The following is a 19,349-nucleotide window of genomic DNA, read 5'->3' on the forward strand; positions in this document are numbered from 1 at the left end:
ATAGATATTTCGACAGGTTTTGTTTATTATAAAGGCATATTATTTTTAACCCTCTCCCATGCTATATATATAAAATACAAAGTCCCTCTGCAGCATCTGTACACATCTTAGAACTGAAATGTAAAAATGTCTGAAATCTCCTTATAAAAGACAATTCTGTTTAAATATAGTACCCATTTTTCCCCCAAAGGGTACTAGCCTAAGCATTTTTTCATTCCACCAGCTGCTTTTGTGGAGTAATTTATTTACACAGTTTTGGTACCTTTAATCCAAAGAAGTTATACTTTTAAGGAAAGAAAAAAAAAGACATTATAGTTTTGACTGTCATTTTAAAAGGAAAACAAAATTGGTACCAAAAGACACTAAGCACACAGGTTGAGGTCTTTATGTCAAGTATCAGGCCAGGGAAAGCAGTAAGCTAATGGGAAAAGAGGAATGGCAAAAGCAAACTAAAACAAACGTTTGAATAATGAACAAGTGAGATGACTACTGAAGCAAGCTTGGGAATAAACACAACTGGTTTGTGGACCATTCAACATGCTCAGCTCATCTTGCAGCATAATTAGGCAATTGAGGTGAATACACGTTTTTTCCTCACAAACAGTTGCCCAGGAGCCCTGGCATTGTGTCACAACAGCCTGTGCCTGCCCACAGCACACACACAACAGCTTCTTTGCATAGGAACGGGTTTGGAAGCTTGGTAAGGTACAAAAGGAACCCCCCTCCCCTGACATTGTTCACCTCTGCATTGGCCCTGCCCTGCTTCCCTCTCCAGCCCCAGCAGTGCAGGCAAAGCACAGCCTTGGAGGTCACAGACCAGCCTGGGAGCCAAACCCCACTTTGTGATTTAGGCTGTGCTGAACATCAGTTTGGGTTTACAAACAAAGATCTCCAAGTCCTATCCCCTCCCCCTTTTTTACACTTGAACACACTGCATATTCCTATCCTGCAGCTTTCTTTTTCCCCACCCTGAGAAAACTGAGAGCAGCTCTGAGCCCATTCTATAAGGCCTTTGGTGCCCTAAACTGGTGAGGCAATACCTGGATGGAGGCTCAGTGTCAGTTCAACAGTGTTGGTGTTTATACAGAAATAATTTAATACAAAATACAGCCTTGCTGTTCAGAGAAGGCAGTTGACAGGAGCCTTAACCTATGAGAATGACGCAGCACTCTTTCTCCAACCTCCTGGAATTCTTCACACTCATCCTTTCTCCCTGTGAGTCCTCCTGTGGCACAGCATCCAGGGAGAGGCATCATTTAAAAAGGTTTCAGAACAACAAGGAGGCTGCTGCATTAAGCAGAAGGAAGGAGGCTGTTGGATGTAATTCCCTCAGGCAGTGCTTGTTCATTGACTGTCCCTATGGATATTCAGTCTGCAAAAAGAAGGCACCACTCACTGCTCTCCTTGCAGCACCTGCACCCCTTGTGGAAGTGGCAATGAGGAGCCAGTGCTCCTTTCTGGAACCCAGCAGGGCTCAGGTGTGAGTTCTGCTGCAAGCTACTTCATCCTGCAAAGAAATGAGGAGAGGGATGGCAGGGATTGGGATCTGTGCAGGGATATAATGCTGCGTAGTTGAGGTGCTCTTATAAAAAGGTGAGAGAGTCTTGTGGGAATTACAAACAAGTTTAACCTTAAAGAGGGAACACCTGCTGCTTCTTCTGGATGCCTGTTGTTTCCAGAAATGAGAGGGGGAAGCAGGGGATGGAACAAGAACTTGCCACAACAATCTGTTTTAAAAAGTTGGGGGGGGGGGGTGTCAGCTGCATTAGAGTAATCCTGCTACTGTTTCCTCCCAAATAAAGGCACTTCTAAAGCTACTGCAATACCATATCTACAGTAAATGTTTTAAGGTTAACAGTGCATTGTCCTGATGTGGATTTCTCTAGTCTAAAGTCAAGCTCATGACAAAGAGCACAAATCTGACTAATGTTAATGAACACATTTTGGGAAGAGAAAGAAAAGGGAACAAGCCCTTCCATGGATACACTGCATTAGCACAATGTAGGGTGATCAGTCATGGAGCATTGGTATGTTTGTATTTATGCAAGTAAGTGTTACTCCTGAAGAGGCAGACTGATAAAATAGTATATCCCAGATTTCAGCTGTCACTTCATCTCCACTGCAGTACTTTGGCTTTCCAAGCTGTTTTATCCAAGGGTCACTTCAGTCACTATCTGGAAAAACAAAGGTTATTCCAAGCAGAACCCTCACTAACAACCACACCAAGCCTTTCAATTAGCTAATGAAATGCTCTATCACTTGTAATGAGCCAAACCCCCAGGAACAGGAGGAATTGAGGAGCAGAAGCCCCAGCAGATGAGAACTACTGAAGACAACATTGTGCGATTTGAAGCATGACTTGCCTTGCTTTTAAATATTTGTGCAAATCTTACGTAATGTTTGTATATAAAAATTATTACAGCTTTCAATGTCGCATTTAGCAGTGTTAAGTTAGAAAAGACAAAATGATATGCTGTATTCTCCTCAAACCTTTAAACCTCCACACCACCTCAGTCTTCATTTGCAAGCGTCTCGGTGGATAGCCAGATTTTGGCACCACTTAAAAATTTGCTTAAAGGTGTTCCCAAAATGCTCCGTTTGCATAGGTTCCCTACAGGAGAAAATGGGAATGAGGAGGAGAGAAAGTCTGGGGTGCCTGAGGTGTCATTTAAACCATTTGCTCTGAAGTACATCCTGCTTTGATCCAGTTCTGAGCAGTGGCCTGGCAAGGAGGAGTTGCTCTTGTACTGCCGCAGGCTGCGGTTTAACATGTCCACCTCATCTGCTAGCAGAGAAACTCTGTGGAAGGCGGTGATGGAGCCGCCGTGGCTGATCTGCGCCTCGGGAACCCAGCGGAAGTAGCAGAGTTTCCACAGTTTTATTTGTGTTCCAGAGAGATGGGGCAGAATGACGCCGTGCAAATCCACGGGCTTTGCAAACCAGTCTCTGAAGTACTGCTCCATGCTGTGGCTCTGCCCCTCTGCTGAGTGCAAAAACTCCGGCTTCAATTTTAGAATCAGAGAGTTTCTTCTTGGAACGAACTCCTGCTCACCGATGATTCCGTTCTTTATTGCTGGGGGGACACCTCGCAATGTGGAGCTGTAGTTTTTCTGCAGAAAAGAAATACTGGTAATTTTCCAGTTCTACATTCATTGGAATAGTAAATTTCCCTGAATTGCCAGGGTGCATCATCCAGACAAATGCTGTGACCTTTAAATAGTTCTGAGCTTCTGAGTCACTGCAGGGCTCACAGGGCAAACTGTGGCCTTTAAAAAGAAATACATATGGTTTTTGTAGCAACAAATGATAGACTTATAATCAGTATTTACTGAAATTACTGACAACCCCAGGGGAAAAAGTGGCCTGTCATCACTTTTCCAAAGGTGAAATAATGCAAATGTTGGCAGTGACTTGGCCACATCAGAAAATATCCTAAAACACAAGGCTTAAAAATTTACATCATTTCTTCTACAGAAAATAATTTCTTTAGGCTGGGAAGCCAAGACAAAGAAGGCTCCTACTGCTAATCCAGTGGCACCTGCAGCGTCCCCAGCACGAGCCCTGAGTGTGAGCAGAGCCCCTGCGACCCCCCCGGTACCTTGGAGCGCTTGAAGGTGCGCAGGGCCCCGTTGTGCACGCTGGGCGCGCTCTTGCCGACGTACAGCGGGTTGTGGAACAGCAGCCGGTCCCGACTTGTGAACTGCAGAGACCAGTCCCAAACACACGGAAACCTGAGGCCTTTCTCATCACCCAGCTGAATGTTTTTGCTTATAGCAAATTCCTGCAAGAAGTTAACATTCAGGCAGATTAAAATCAAAGAAAATGGGCTTCTCATGAATCTTAAAGCCAGTGTGTAAGTATGGGGGAAAGAGGAGCAGGGTAGCACAACAGCTGAAGAAAACAGCTGCTCTGCATTTGTGCAGTTACTTCTCAATTCCATTAAATTGGTTGTTGGCTTACTCTTAACCCCCAAACTGGCATTTTGAGAATTCACCAATAGTCCCTCAATGCTCTACTTCTTTGTAAAGTTGCTACCTATAACTTTAAAGGCGAAATATTTAATGAAAAAGTAAGTTTCACTTTTATCAGCCATTAAATGTTTTCTACACACAGTTCTGACAAGCTCGTTTTCAAAAACAAATTCAAGTGTTCAGTTTTCTAAATGCCTCCATTGTGCATTACTATTGCAACTTTATGCAGCATCTGCAACCTTTTCAACTATTTAAACAATTATGTCAAGAGATTTCGAAGTTTGCCTGAAGCATGAAATTCTATTTATTGCCTTTCATTCTACTTTCTGAGTTCCAGATACAGATTTGCTTCCTAGAGGAGTACAAATAACAATGTAGAGTAGCAACATTTTCCTAGGGAAAAAACCACAAATAAATTCAATAGACTTTCCTCTTGAATAGTTAGTCAGTGTCTCTGCACAGATCACCTGAAAGTCATTATGACTGTATTCACCTGGGGACCTGAGTGTTTAGCCCCAAACAGAGCGTGACAATTGGAAGGGCACACAGGAAGCATTGACGGGGATGCTGTTATTGCCAGGGGGGCAGGCTGCAGTGTGCTGCTGGACAAGCAGGGGCAGCCCCTCCTACTCACAGTGCTCTCCTTGACTCGCTGGTGGGGGCAGTTGAAGAGGAAGGTGCCGAACAAGGAGATGCGGGCGCTGTCGTACAGGACGGTCAGGTACACCTCAGAGAACTCAAAGGCTGCTGGGTACTGCTCCAGCAGCTGCCAAACGCAGTCAAGGAACATCAAGAACAAAGGAGACTGGGAAAAGAAACAAGGAATGATCAGATTTAACATAAGCTTTTCCCAAATCAAACCCATTTCTTTGCAGTTTTGGTATTTGGCTGTACCATTGGTACATTATTCAACCACAGGGTAAACTATTTGGAGTCTTGCATTTTTCATGATTCTATGCAATTGTTACACTCTATATTCCTGTTTAGCCACATCTTTTTCAGCACTACCTTTGCACAGCTTTCCCTTCTGTGTAAAAACGTCTTTCCTGAGCTCCCCTCATACACAAGGATTTGTGCAGCTGCAAAAATCCTTTCTGCCATCTATATGTCCCTCATCATTTCCAAATTAGCTCTTGTATGAGCCTTCCTTGCCCCTTGGCCTTGGTTTTACACTGTATTTTCTTCCTTGTTTGAAATGACTGGAGAGCTTATGATTCAGCCATGCTAATTTCTCACCACATTTTTTATGTCTTTTCCATAGCAGCCCATGAATTGCAAAAGTATAAACTATCATTTATGTAAAGCTTTAGAAATATCTTCCCATTTTCACTTTTCAATATATCCTTTCCTAGGGCCAAAATAGCTGCTTTTCATTATTTCCCTCTTGGCATCTCATTGCTTTATCCCTTCATGCATTTTCTCTGCTTGGTGCTCAGTGCCCTTGGTTTATCTGTGGGTTCCACGCTCTGGGGACGTTCCTGTTGTGTGACTCTGGCCACTGTCCCTAAAAGTTTCCTAACCTGGGTTCTGCCTGCTTCCAGCTGCAGTCAGCAGCCACTCCTTTGCCATGAAGAGGCCAAACAGGAGCTGGCAGTGCTGGGAGCAGAGCCCTGTGCTCCCCTCCTTCACCTCTGGCAGCAATGTCAGCTCATGCAGCTGTGGGGGTGCTCCTGCAGCTGCCAGCTCTGAAAGCACTGCTGAGTGATAACAGCACAGGGATGGAAACAGGGATTGGTAACACACACAGCAAAACCACCCCCTCCAACCCCACTCCTCCTTTGGTTTCAGTTTGAAACGTGACTGTGCTAGTGTTTGTAGCAGTGAGATGCTTTCATGTGCAACCCTGAAGCAACATAATAACCCACAGGATTGCACCTGGTATTGCACTGATTCTCACATGGCTACAGAGAGTAAAGAAAAAGTATCCCTACCCTGGAAAAAGAGTTACTTCCTCTGATACTATATAATGAGATTTATAATATTAAAACATATATTTACTTTTAGATTTCTGTATAAATACATGTTCAGGACAATATCAAGCAGATACTGTGATCACATGCAAATAGAATTAATTTTTACCTCTTTTTCAGATCTCTTTAAGTGGTTACACCTATCTAAAAATTGATATCCTGCCATGACCCATTCCTTCTGTATCAGGCTTTGAAATCCAACAATGGTTCGAAAATAGGGATCCAGCATGACTTGAATGAGAGAAGCAGCAAGACAGCTCAGGTCCCGTCCCTCTTCCTCTGTGAGTGACATACAGAAAGCACAGAATACATAAGGCAAATGCACATGTACAGAGTCAGATTTCAAAGAGCAAAAAGGTGCAGCTAGGTTTCATGTTTTAATTAGAATTTCCTTCAAAATAGTTGTTTTAATTGTTCTCATAATTTTTAAAAAAACCAAACTAGAAGAAAATCACACTTTTTTTTAACTGAGACTCATAGTACAGAAAGGGTTCCTGCAGCACCCAGCACAGCAGTGCATTCATCAAGAACAAAATACCCACCCAACTGCCCAGTACTTAAATCAAGGTGTTCTGAGGAGAGGGTTCATGCTGCTAAAATTTTCAACATTTTTCCACCCTGAAGCAATTTTTGGAAGGCCATTACATGGGGAGAGTGGGATATACCAGCTGAACAGGTCTTATAAAAACTTCAGAAATTACAGGATTACGGATATGAGCAAGTGTTTCAGTGTCCTTTCCTCTGAAATATCTGTTTGCACAGACACAAGGAGTAGGCACTGAGTGAAATGCTTTTGTCTGTAGAACCTCTGAATTAAACTGATATTGCTTCTGCAGGGACTATTAGCCCAATTAACACAGTACAAAGGTTCACACTAAAGTTTTGGTTCTACCATCATTATCAGAACAAAACCCACAAAGACTCAAAGCAAAATATTCCTTTGATGCTAAGGACTATACTACAGTTCAGATACATAACAAAATTATTTTCCCTTCTAGCTCCCCAAATGCTTGAGATATTCAGAATCCGTGGGGTTTATGTACAAAGATTACAGCTGATTTTATCTAAATCTGTTTATCTACATTATCACAGTAATGCAAATAATTACAGCATGCTTTGTGTTATATTACCTTGTAGAACTACAGAAACATGCTTACACTCCATCATATAGACAAGCTCAGCAGAATGCTTAAGAAAGGCTCTGGAAAGGAAAAGAAAGTGATTTAAGAGTTAACAGAAATTCACACTTTACAAGAAAAAGATTTGGGTTATCTGTATTTATCTAACTTATATTAAAACAAAGAATCCTTCAAATGATGCACAGTGCATTTACAGTGCTGAGAGCTCTGCACATTCCACTGAACATTATTACATTGATGGTACCAACCTGATGTACTCTAACCAGCGAGTGTTTTCCAGCGAGGACAGCCACTTCTCTTCGGTGTCATCAAAAGGGTCTGCAACAGGGACAGCAATTACATTGCAGAACAGCTTCCAGTGACAGTCCCTGTCAGCCAGGCTGATCAGAATTCACTGCATGTCAGCAAAACAGCCCCATAAGAGAAGGAAAGCCCAGCATACCATTGACACAGAGCTGTTTGAGTTTGTTGTATGCAGCCTGGATTTCCTGGATGTTGGGGAGACACTTGTCCAGGTCAGATTTGTAAACGTCACTTCTCAGGGGATGGCTTCGAGTTATGGCATTACAAATCCTGCAGGAGAAGAATCAGCAGGTTTATTGTTGGAGAGGAAAGAAACAGTCTTTCAAGAAGCCTGCTACTGTCTAACTGCAAACAATTAAACCCACATAAAACATGCACCTCACTCTAAAAAATAGTTTACTGGTTCATATTCAGGAGATACATTGCTCCTGCCATAAAGCTACTGACTCAAACACTTTTGGTGTCTGCTAATTACTGAATATAAAAAATGGAAATGTTTTAATGGATCATTAAAACATCACATTTGAGAAATGAAATCTGATGCTGACTGACAGTTAAATAACTCTATTCAGTTTTTAGTTTTCCATCATTTTTAGTAAGACTTACCCATGCTAAATGCAGAGAACATATTTAAAGTTTATGAAGTCAGGAAATCTGACAGGGTTTCAATTAAAACTCAGAGCTCCAGCCTAACACACAATGCAGATGTTTGCGCTACTACAAAAAGTCACACTACAAATTAAACCAAAGAACAAAAACAACTAAGTTTATAAACTACCTACACCAGGCACTAAATGCCTTCAGTCTTTCATTAAGGACAGCATATGACAAATATTTCACAGAAATACCATGTGCATTATGATACTAAGTCTTGAATTGTATTGCACAATTGAATTGTATTTCCCAATGCCACAAATGAAGGGGTTTTTTTACTGTCTTGCTGAAGGAGGTAAGAAAATCTCCACCAATGTAAGCTGTATTATAGTAAATCTGATCCTTTTATCAATAAATTCTGTCATGTGAATGGTTATCCCCCTAAAAAATAAACATACCTTAAAACCTGTAAAGTTACTCAGAATTTGAAACTGGAATGGCCTTGAATAAAAATTGTGCCAGAACCAGATCCAGAGAACAGTCTCTCCAAAGTTCCCACACTACAATATTGCAGTGTCATATAGGGTCACCTCCACTGCCCCCCAGTGCTGTCACAGTCACCACGGGTGTTATCCCAACCCTCTGACTGAAGAGTGACACAAAGAATCACTTACCTCTGATCAATTCTTCTCTGCTGCAATACATCTTTAATGTTGGCCATTCTCACAAGGGCACTCCCGTTGGGGTGATTCCAGGACCATAACTAACATGGGGAAAAAACACAAGGAACAACAAAATCGTGCAGGTTAGAGCTATTCTGTACAATTATTTCCTTGATGCAATGTTAACTGGCATGCAGAGCCCCAAGCTGAACACTGTGCAATGAGCAGGAGCAGTACCATAACAAAGAGGACACTTACAGGCATTCTCCTCCCAATGAAGGAATAGGAGTACAGCTTCAGGTCTTGATCTGCTAAGGAAGATGGAACCACAAAATATTCTGGAAGGCTTGTGGAAGAAAACATGATAAAAGAAGGTTACTTTTCTTTGTGTTTTTTACCATCTTCCCTCTTGCTGCAGTGCTGTGTTACCAGCTCAGTGAGGCTATCCCAGAGCAGCCCCTGGGCATGGCTGCCACTGTCCCACATGGAAGTACAGAAGCACCAAAGCCATGGATGCCAAAACATGACATTTCCTTTAGGGACGTGACATTTCCCTTAGGGACATGACATCTCCTTCAGGGACAGGACTTGCAGCATCTTTTGCCTGGGGGCCTCTCCAGAGAGCAGCACAATTAGGAGGTGCAATGCACAGCCGGCTGCGACAGAGGCTGTGGGGCACACAGGACAAGACAGCCCAGTTCCCTCCTGCTGGTGTCCCAGGAGACACTTACCAAGTGGAGATCATATAACCTTCATTGACTGAGCACACTCTCCACTCAGAGGCACCTGTCCTTTTGATTTCTCTATCCCAGTCCGAGTAAGTTTCAAACAAAGGAGTCTGCTGACCGCTGGCACTGCCGATGCCACCTCCTCCTGGGTCTATGCCATTCACCTTCTTTGCTAGGAAAAGGAAAGTCATCAATGCCCATTAAAAACAATAGATAAAAATCAAACTCTTCACCTTCCTAATTACAAAGATAAGCCATTAGCAACAGGACTAGTATTATCTATATTACCTACTGCTGTATTACAAGAAAGCAGTGATTTAATGGCAGCTTGATGATACATGAAGATGTCAATGTATTTTTCCCTGCAATTTCATTAGAAAAGCAACATAAAATTTGCCTGCTGTGCTGCTTGATAGAAGCCAAGGCATAATAATACTCAGGGACAAATGTTATCTCCAGTCACAGGTTTTCCTTCTTTAATATGCCAAAGTTGCAACATTTTAAAACATTAACCCTTTATAGGCTATAGCTATTAATGAATAGCTACCATGTCAATAAAGCAAAATAAAACTTATATAATTTCAGCAACTTTAAATGACTGCTGTATTAACAGCAAATAAAAGAAATGGAAGGCCATGTTAAAATACTGAGGTTTCTATATAGATTTATATCTACACAAAAAGATGGCCTATCAATTTTTGTTTAGGGACCAGGAGCTTAGAAAGGCTGTTACTATACAGAAGGATCTCCTTTGCTGGTCATTCTTTAGATGCCAAGGGGACAGTCAGCTGTGTCAAAAAGAAATTACATTTTGTTTCTTGACACTTGAAGTACATTTTTAGATGGAAGTGGAATAAACTGAAATTCAGCCCTACTACCTCCCCCATGAAAGCTCTGAGCCTTAGCAAGAGCCTGCCCAAAGAAAGCAGTGTCACAGCTCTGCTGACATCCCATAACCTGTGTGGTTTCTGCTTTCTGTATCTATCAACTTCATTCTTGCACTGGCACTTTGACTACTTAGGATTTTCAGAAAAAAACAGGACTAAAATCAGACTGAAATAATTCTTCAAAGAGGGTAAACAGAGAAATATGAAAATTACCAAAAAAAAGGTCAATTTTTCTGTTTAATGGCAGGATATATAACTATCAAATATAGCCTGGGAAGAAAACAATGTAGACATACACGAGAACAATGCAGGCTTTTTATGTTCCCCAGGAAGCACAAAGACAGCATTTCACCTTTTACTTTGCTGGGAGTAGCAGGGAGAGAGAGTCATTAAACAGCACTGGAATTGCAAGAGCAAAGCCAGATATCTATGGGACAAACAACCAGGGTTCACAACAACAAGAACACCCCAACACAACCCAAAAGAATTTAATATTCTCTTGGGAACTGCAGCATGGCAGAACAACTCTCCTTTGCCATTCTGCTCTGCTGCTCCAGAGGAACATTTTTACCCACCTTATGTAATTCTTCCACTAGGTATTTTTCCATATAGCAAATGGTATTTTAAAGAGAGAGTGAAGGCAACTTTGTGACAGCCTAACATTTTATTGCAATTTTATCTGCAAATTGGCTTCCTCCCTAGTACTTTATAACAGGAAAATACATGGACCTTAATAATTGCCCAAGCTTTATGAGGTAAGAAATTCCATGTGTAATTGTGTGTGCAACATAATAATCACATGCACACTTATTCTTGTGCATGCACAGGGCAGTCATAGAGGCAAAACCATGGATGAGAACCATGCACTGTTTTGCAAATTTGAAGGCCTGATCTCGTAATTCCACAAGGTTGATGTTTTGTAACAGGCAGATGAGTGGTTTCTAGTGGCAGCTGCTGAGTTCAGATCTCACAGCACAGCTCTGCAGCAGCAGCAGCACGCTCTGTGGGAGCCTTGTCACCCTACAACGCTGGCTCTCAGCTGTGTCTGGGCTGGGGAACACTCGGCAGTGACCGCACAGCATTACGCTCAAAATCAAGTTCCAAAGGCATCTTTGCAGGCTTACCTAACTGACAAGGTTCACTTGGAGATTGGCCTTGAGCAGAGAGGGTGTGCTCCAGCTCAGCAGGGGTGGTGGAGGTTTTGAGTGGTAAGAACTGCCTAGTAAGCCTCTAGGAAAGAAGGTATGGAGTCCCAAGTTGCACAAATCCTCCTGCAATACCACCAGAAGAGAAACTTATTCCCAAAAGAAGGGCAGGTGAGCAAGCCTGCCTGATGGGACATTCACTGGGTACCCAGAGTACCAACAGAGACATACAACAGGAGGATGGAAGCGTGAACTGAGAAATAGGAGTATTCATGCTGCCACAGTTTGGCTTTGTTTCAGACAGGAAAGACATTGCTTTGAATTTTGGTCGTTAACGTCTATCCCAATGAACGACTTATAACCATAAGAGGCTGGGTGCAGAACAAGCTGATTTTGTTACCCTTGGAGAAAGCCTCAAATGCTTTTTGCCACTGCTTCTGGACAGAAGTCTTACTAAAAATACATATTACAAAACAGGAAAAAAAGCACAATCCAAGTACCTTCATCCTTACCTGGATTATGATACATTTCCCCAACATACTCAAATGCAAAGAGAAGCTGAAGATCCGTCGGCTGAGAATAATGAGCTATTGCAAGGCACACCTAGGAAAGCGACATTTATTATTGTTATTATATTTTTATATGTGTTATTTATACAGACAAAAAATATTGCCCTTAATGGCAACAGTGTCAAATATGCAGAGCTGTGAAAAAGCCAAAAATCAGTCTTTTGATATTTTCTTTAATGAAAAGAGTATCTAATCAATCCAGCAGAAGAACCTAAGAGTGTGCAGGGTCAGTTCAAAAAGTCCAACCTAGCACTGCTCTGACAGCAGCCAGCAATCAGTGCTTAGGGAAGAGGGGAAAAACACAGCAACAACATAATGGAATTTTACCAGGACTGTTTTGAACAATTAACAGTTCAGGCATGTCCTGAACTAAAATCTGGTATCAGTATTTAACAGCATTTGACAGATATTTGGGCTACACAGTTGTCAGTTAGGCTAGGAAATTTTTCATGTGTGCTTCCTTTTAAGAAAACCTTATTGGTTCTTTCCCTAAGATTATTAAAATTAAGAATGCAGCACATGATTTAGGATTAGATCCTAGACTTAAAATCTCATCAAGCATTTCTAGTCTCCGTCTCTCTGAATGTAGATATTCACTAATAAATACAAAAGATTTGACAAAAACCCTAATGTTTTTTTCCTTTTATCTTCCCTTCAACTTTTCCCGACTTTTCATATTTAGAAACACATTTACAAAATTTATTCAGAGTTCTGCAGTTTTGAACATTATTTTTGAAAATAATCCTGTGCATCCAAGAAATTGTTTTCTTTTTGTGAAGGAAAGTGTCCTTATTGTGATAGGAATAACAGAAAGACTTGCACCATAGAACTGAAGGAGTACCAGTGCTGGCAGCTTGAGAGCTCAGTTATGCTGAGATCTGCATAGAGAAAGCTGCTGTATTTTTATTGTTTGTATGCAACATCCCTGGTGTTATGGAACCTTTACTGTATTTTTATATACTTTGACTTTTGATGGGGAGAGTCCTCATTATTTATAAAACCAGCAATGACAGTAGACTAACTTGAGCTGAAAATGTTGTTTCACAAACACTCAACAAAAAAATTCCAGTTGAGTCTTAGAACAACGGATTCTTTAACTGTTCTCCCCACACCTTCTGTTCCACAATGAAACTGCAAAGGAAAATGGAGGACAGAACATTCCAGGGGTGACAGCCCCCCAAAAAACCCAAGCAGTAAAAGTGTCCCTGGAAAACAGTATAGCAGACTTTCCTAATGAACAGTTACAAGCAGGATTTGATAAAATGTTTAATGACATAACTGGAAGCCACACACATTTTACTAAACCTTGTTATTTCAGTGTATGAATTGAAGCAGAAGAAGCCAGCTACTCAACAATATTTGGCCACTTCTAACAGATTACTTTTGGCTATCATCAACAATGAATAAAATGGAAATCTGTGTATATGCACATTTTGACTTCCATTTTTTTATGTAGCTTTTCACTACAGTAACTGATTCTAGCAGAGCTACTCCTCATCTTCATTTATGGAGCGAAAGTTGAAAGCCTTTTACTATGCTAATCTACTCTCAAGGCTTCAGGACAAACTGCAGGAAAAAAATTCCATTGTGCTGCCAAATAACACAACAGGAATACAGTAAAACCTATTTTTAAATAGGCAGCAGCTGAAATCTCTGTCATTTGCTTGCCACAATTGAAAAAGGGAATATGTGTGTGCTGTGTGAAGAGGGATAAAATGGTGGGGTGAAGATAGTAACCATCCAGATCCACAAAAAATATGAGACCATGGTTGTGCTTTTAAATAAAGCAGGAGCTGGAAAATGCTCTGGGTGTTCCATGGAATAGATGTAACTCACACCATGTATTGCATGGGCGAAACAGTCCACCCACAGGTTCTATTTCTCTTATTTTAAAAAGTGATAGATTTTTCCTGCTACTGTCTCTATTTTTGTATTTTAGAAAAATTCCACTCATAGATACACTAAGCAAGTACCAAAGACATACTAATTTTCTGTTTATTCCTCACTAAATCCCTATAATAGCTTTATTGTCTCAGAGATTCAGAAGACAAGCACATTCCACAGATCTCAGCAGATTATGGCCATAAGTAGAACGCTCTAAATTGGAAGACAAGCATGTTCTACAGGAAGCGGTCTCATATCAAACTCAAAAATGTTTGGTATTCTTGCCAATTTACAATTGTGTAAAGCTGAAGATATTTAGGCTCAGACAAATAACAAGAGAATAGGCTGCTTGTTGGAAAGCTCATTTATTAAAAGCAGTAAACACAATGGCTGTAGTTATTTCATAGTACAAAAGCTATTTCCCTATGTCAGTGTCCCCTGTTCAACCCCTATCTGAGGAAAATAAATGATACTTTCAGGGCACACCCTCCTCTTCAACAGGAATTTTACCAAGGGCAAGAGCTTTAAAGCATTGCTAATGCTCTTGCAGAAGAGTTGTGAACAACAACATTTCAGATGTGCTGAATTAGCACAGCCCTGGATTTTCCCTTCTTCCTTAAGCCAGGCTACCTGGCTTATGAACTCTCTGGAAAAATACTATTTTCCATTGCTACTGCAATTCCTATCCCAAGCAGGCACCTGTGGTAGAAAGTCAGACAGGCAGGACTACATCAAGTCCCACAAACAGGTTTTGTTCATTTTCCTAGGCTGGAAAACCTATTGGGAAAATAAGCATTCAGCATTAGGAGAATTTTTTAAAATTCATTTGTATTTTTTAAAATATCTTTAACCTTTGCACAGGGAAGTTATGGTTGTGCCATCCCTGAAGCGTTCAAGACCAGGACAGGGCTTTGAAAAACCTGGTATAGTGGAAGGTGTCTCTGCCCATGGCAGGGGGTGGAATGAGATGAGCTTTAAGGGTCCTCCCAAGCCAAACCATTCTGATTCTGCAAGTTTACTTCTAAAAAAAGTTTTCTTCATCCCCTCCAAAGACAGTATCTTATGCATTCCCAGTGCCTTGAAACAGCACCAATTTTGTGATCTGTATAAACAATTAGAACAAGGTGATAGAGTTGGGGAGGCAGGAGGAACACATTAGAAAGGGTCAGGACCATGTGTCCACAACTCTTACGAGTTTCATATTATTGTTCATAACAATAAGGGAAAAAATTTTCCCCTCGATCCCAAGTGTTATGATGTAGGAAAGGCTACTTTTGATTGCACAGGAAACAAGATTTGAGATTAAAATTTTCCTCCTGTTTTGATTGAGCATGTGATTCTGAAACAACTCTCATACTCATTCAAAAAAGCTTCCTGGAGTAAAGAACTGAGAGAGTTACAGAAGAGAAAGGGATGAGAAAATGGAGATATACTCATGGAGGCACAGGGTGTGTGCCACCCTGGGGCACTGCCAGGATCCTTATGCACAGTGAGGCAGCACACTGGGCATCACCTAACAGTCAGAAGATCTACACCCTCACCTTTTCATACATTTTATTTTCTCAGTCTAATGTCCAATACTGCAGTGGCTAAAAACTAGCAGGAGTTTTCAGTTTGACCGCTTGCTGTCATTTTTGGAACAAAATAATTCCTTTCCTCTAAGGAATGTGAAATGCTTCTTTTTTTTTGCACTGCCTAACTTAAGACTTCCCCAACTTGCTTACCCTTGCTTCCCCATCCTCCACTTCCTCCCACACCCATCTGGCTTTCCTTCCTTTGGAGACTCTATCGCTTTATTTTAGAGACAAAACAAAATTAAACTGCTAAACAGTGGTGAGCGCAAATTTCCATTCCTTCTATTTTCCCTTAATGCTTGTTTCCCAAATATCCACTAATAAAAATGAGGACGAAAATATTTACCTGGCTGACTAATGCTGAGACAGTATTTTATTAGCATGTACTGGCTGCAATAAGTGCTGAGGCTATTTTTCTAACAGAACTGATTTTTAAGCTTCTCTATAATAATTTACCTGAAAATAAATGAATGTGTTCTCACAATGTTTCTGCTTAAAGGCAAACAAAAAGGCCTCTGAAAGTTCTGCCAACATTACCCATGTGTCTATGTGTAGTCAAGTCTGTCAGTTTGTCCACATCAGAAGCCTGATTCCAAACTTGGATCCTTCTTTTCACAGCATCCAAAGAGATCCTTGGAAAGAGGATCTTTCTGAGATCCTCAAAGAGAGACTTGGAATAATCTCTATTCTAGTAAGGCAGCTTAATTAGTTATTCTCCCTTATGCCCTGTTCAGCAAACAGAGACACCTCCTTAGGAACAGATTACACTCTCTTTGCCAACACCAATTTATGTCACTGGATGCTGCTGAGTATTTCCAGTACGTGCAAGGAACTACGCTTCAAACAAATTCCTTAACTGCACAAAGTCAGCATCTGTTGTCCTTCTAACTACTCCGTATATTTAAAGCTCATTCTGAAACATGAATTGCCATGCAGGACCCCCCATCCAGAACCCCAATTCCACGGTCAGCCCTCTCCTATGGCACTCTCCCAGTCAGACAGCAATGCACCCTCAGCCCAAGAGCAGGCTTCCCCTCACATCAGAGTTCAGGTACACTCTAAGTCTTGGTCTTCCCTACAAAAGTTAGGCACACACAGTTACTTCTAACTAGACAGCTACCAAAATTTTCTTGTACAAACAGTTGGATGTAAATATAGATTAAAGAGGCCCTTCATAACTTTAAGGAGGCCTGATCACTCTCTTCTGTTTTTAAATACCAGGACGACCTTGCGTATGTACTATCTGAAGGGAAGAAACAGAAACCAGATAAAATCTTTCCATACTGTGGTGCCAGCATGACATCTAAATGTCAGAAAGAACAAAACAACTCCATTCAATATGCTGTGTAAGATCACTCCAGATGTGTTCACCAGCATCCCAAAATAATTTAAGCAAAATCCTGATACAGGGAAACCTGTATCTGAGGATCTAAGGATCTCATGGTTCTATACATTTATATTTTAATGCTAATAGAATAATGCTGTTATGGAAACACTAGATTAAATTAGTTGAACCTGATCTCCCTTCAGTAGAATTGCTTGTGGTACTACACCCACACAAAGCCGCAGTAACCTACCTGATGCACTGAAACTGCAACAGTAACCACATAGCTGATACTTGTACCAGTTTTCCTCCTCTCCACCGAGCACGTTCGGCTATTTGACAATGGCAGTTGTTACACTTTTGGTCACCACCAGCACAAGCTCTATAACCACAGAGGCTCTGGCTCTCTAGACCTAGCTGTTCTTATCAGAAGAAACCACCTAAGACCATGTAATCATAAATGCCTAATGTAAAGGCCTTCATAAAATGGTTTCACTGTTTGCTCTTGCATAAGAAAAAGCAGCACAAAGAATGTTAATGAGATGCTGAGTTTGTTCTCTCCTCCTCTGGGCTAATCACTCTCCTTTGCTGTGACAGCCAATTAGAAACAGTTGCTGTAAAGATATTGCAGGAGACGGCAGCTCCAGGGGGATTTTGGAGAAGCTGTGCAAGGGAATGACTGGGGAAAGATGCCAAACGTGGAAGGCTCCAACCAGCACAGGCAGCAGGGCAGCCAGAACAGGGCCAAGGCCAGAGCAGGGTGGTTCATGACGGGCTCCTGCCTGCACACCTTGGGGAGGGAGAAGGGGCTGAGCCGGTTCAGCAGCTCTCCGTCAGTAACTGCACACAGACTTATGCCTGGGCAGATGGTCCTTGGGACTTACAGGGCTAAACTCAAACCTGATCCTACTGAGAAGGGGAACTGTTAAGCTCTGAGAGCAAAGTGGGTCATTCCTTATGAAACGCCGGCTGTGCCGCGGAGGTCAGGGCAGCCGAGCGCAGGGAAGGCACCAGTGGGCAAGGAAGGGAACCCCCAGGAATGGACTGGACTAAGCCCAGTAATTCCTCCTGCCAAGAGTGTACAAGGCTTTGATAACAAAATGTTGAGAAAGAACCCAGGTTCATGTAAATTGGACAAAATGATGATTCCAAGAGCTTGCTGGAGAACTGCTGTGTGACACCACTAAGGATATCCGTAAGACAGTACATTCAGCCTCTGGGTAAATTAAGCTTATGACTTTCAGAAAATGTATCAAAGCTTGAAACATTTTCCATAAAAATTCAAACATCTGTTGTACAGCTGCAATGCAACAGTCTGATTCCAGTCCTTAAAAAGATTTATTTAATAAATAAATAAATAACTTTTTAAAGTACAACAGATATGACAAGAAATACTGGTTTATCTTATATGATACTGAACAGTTAATACACCACATTAAATTTTTTCCCTAATAGATTTGACTCCAAATGTCTAGATATTCCTGTAACCAGAATGAGAATAATTTGCAATTCTTCCCCCCACTTCTCTATCAAAACATAACAATACAAAACATTCTTATCAGCACAGCTGTTGCTACAGGTAATGACTACAAGGCAGAAACTCATAAAAAGATAACAATACCTTTTTTGCACTTTCAGGACCTGCTTCATCAAATCGAAATCTGACAATACGGAAGTCTTTGCAATAAATTATTAACTCAGTTGGATTAAATTTCAGCTTTTGGTTGGGACCAAGGACCTTCTGCTTCCTCTTGGTGTCATTAACTGCAAAGAAGAAAAACTTATTTGACTGTGTTCTGTAAGGAAACACAAGATTGGCTCAAACAGGTACAGTAATGTTGCTGCCAGAAGTTTATTTGTTAGCACATTTTGATTCAGGTAGAAAATCTGTTGATTCCTGCTAGCAAAAGCTTATGTTTCACTAAACTTAGGGTAAACCTCATGTTTTAGAAAAGGGGCAGCAAATGTGGGCCAGTGCAAGACAATATAACAGGTCAATAGCACCTCTTTGTTGTAAAAAAACTAGCATTTCTTCATCATGTTCTTCCTCAGGAACACATTAATCTTTTCACAGTGATCACAACCACCTTTGGGCATTGAAAACTTATAAACAATAATTTAGATTACCTACAGTCAGAAAACCAAGTGTTTAATAGCTCATGCCATAAACAAAATTTGAAAAGTTATCACTTTTATGAAATTTTACAATTACAAGATGAAAAACATTCTTAACAAATAGGTTAGTCTAAGGAATCCAACAAATAAAAACCTGGTTCTCCACAAGAATTATTTTGTTTCTTTAGATTAAGTGTCAATTGCCATTTGCAGATTTTTGGAGATCACCAGTTATTAACTTGCTAAGAATTAGAGAGGATTGAAAACTACAGCATTTCTCTTGTCAGAAATCTCATCTATGTCTCACTCTATAAGCTATTTTTGCAATTTAGTGTATTTACTGGCAGAGATTCAATGATTCAATGTAAAAACATTGCTAACAAAATTTTGTACTGCTATAACATGTCTCTCCTACAACACCTGTTGATCCAGTATGGTAGTTACAAATATAAAGTTTATATTATAAAGACCCAACTAAGTCTCC

At 41.0% G+C, this 19,349-nt stretch overlaps 1 protein-coding gene across 1 annotated transcript in view; it reads right to left on the reverse strand.

The window, feature by feature from the left end:
* Nucleotides 1-650: 650 nt before the first annotated feature.
* The window catches only part of MTMR10 (myotubularin related protein 10), a 33,445-nt gene continuing 14,746 nt past the window's right edge, over nucleotides 651-19,349 (reverse strand). Inside the window, exons 5-16 of the mRNA XM_054272838.1 lie at nucleotides 18,372-18,514; nucleotides 11,912-12,002; nucleotides 9,371-9,539; nucleotides 8,898-8,985; nucleotides 8,652-8,740; nucleotides 7,523-7,653; nucleotides 7,329-7,398; nucleotides 7,072-7,142; nucleotides 6,051-6,220; nucleotides 4,606-4,776; nucleotides 3,599-3,781; nucleotides 651-3,110 (exon numbers count right to left, since the gene is read on the reverse strand). Coding sequence (XP_054128813.1) covers nucleotides 2,511-3,110; nucleotides 3,599-3,781; nucleotides 4,606-4,776; nucleotides 6,051-6,220; nucleotides 7,072-7,142; nucleotides 7,329-7,398; nucleotides 7,523-7,653; nucleotides 8,652-8,740; nucleotides 8,898-8,985; nucleotides 9,371-9,539; nucleotides 11,912-12,002; nucleotides 18,372-18,514 — 1,976 coding nt within the window. The 3' untranslated portion in view covers nucleotides 651-2,510. The remainder of the gene's footprint in view (nucleotides 3,111-3,598; nucleotides 3,782-4,605; nucleotides 4,777-6,050; nucleotides 6,221-7,071; nucleotides 7,143-7,328; nucleotides 7,399-7,522; nucleotides 7,654-8,651; nucleotides 8,741-8,897; nucleotides 8,986-9,370; nucleotides 9,540-11,911; nucleotides 12,003-18,371; nucleotides 18,515-19,349) is intronic.

This window comes from Melozone crissalis, unplaced genomic scaffold (assembly GCF_028551555.1).
Source record: "Melozone crissalis strain CALT ecotype California unplaced genomic scaffold, PUWL_Pcris_2 ptg000014l_1, whole genome shotgun sequence".
Lineage (NCBI taxonomy): Eukaryota > Metazoa > Chordata > Aves > Passeriformes > Passerellidae > Melozone > Melozone crissalis.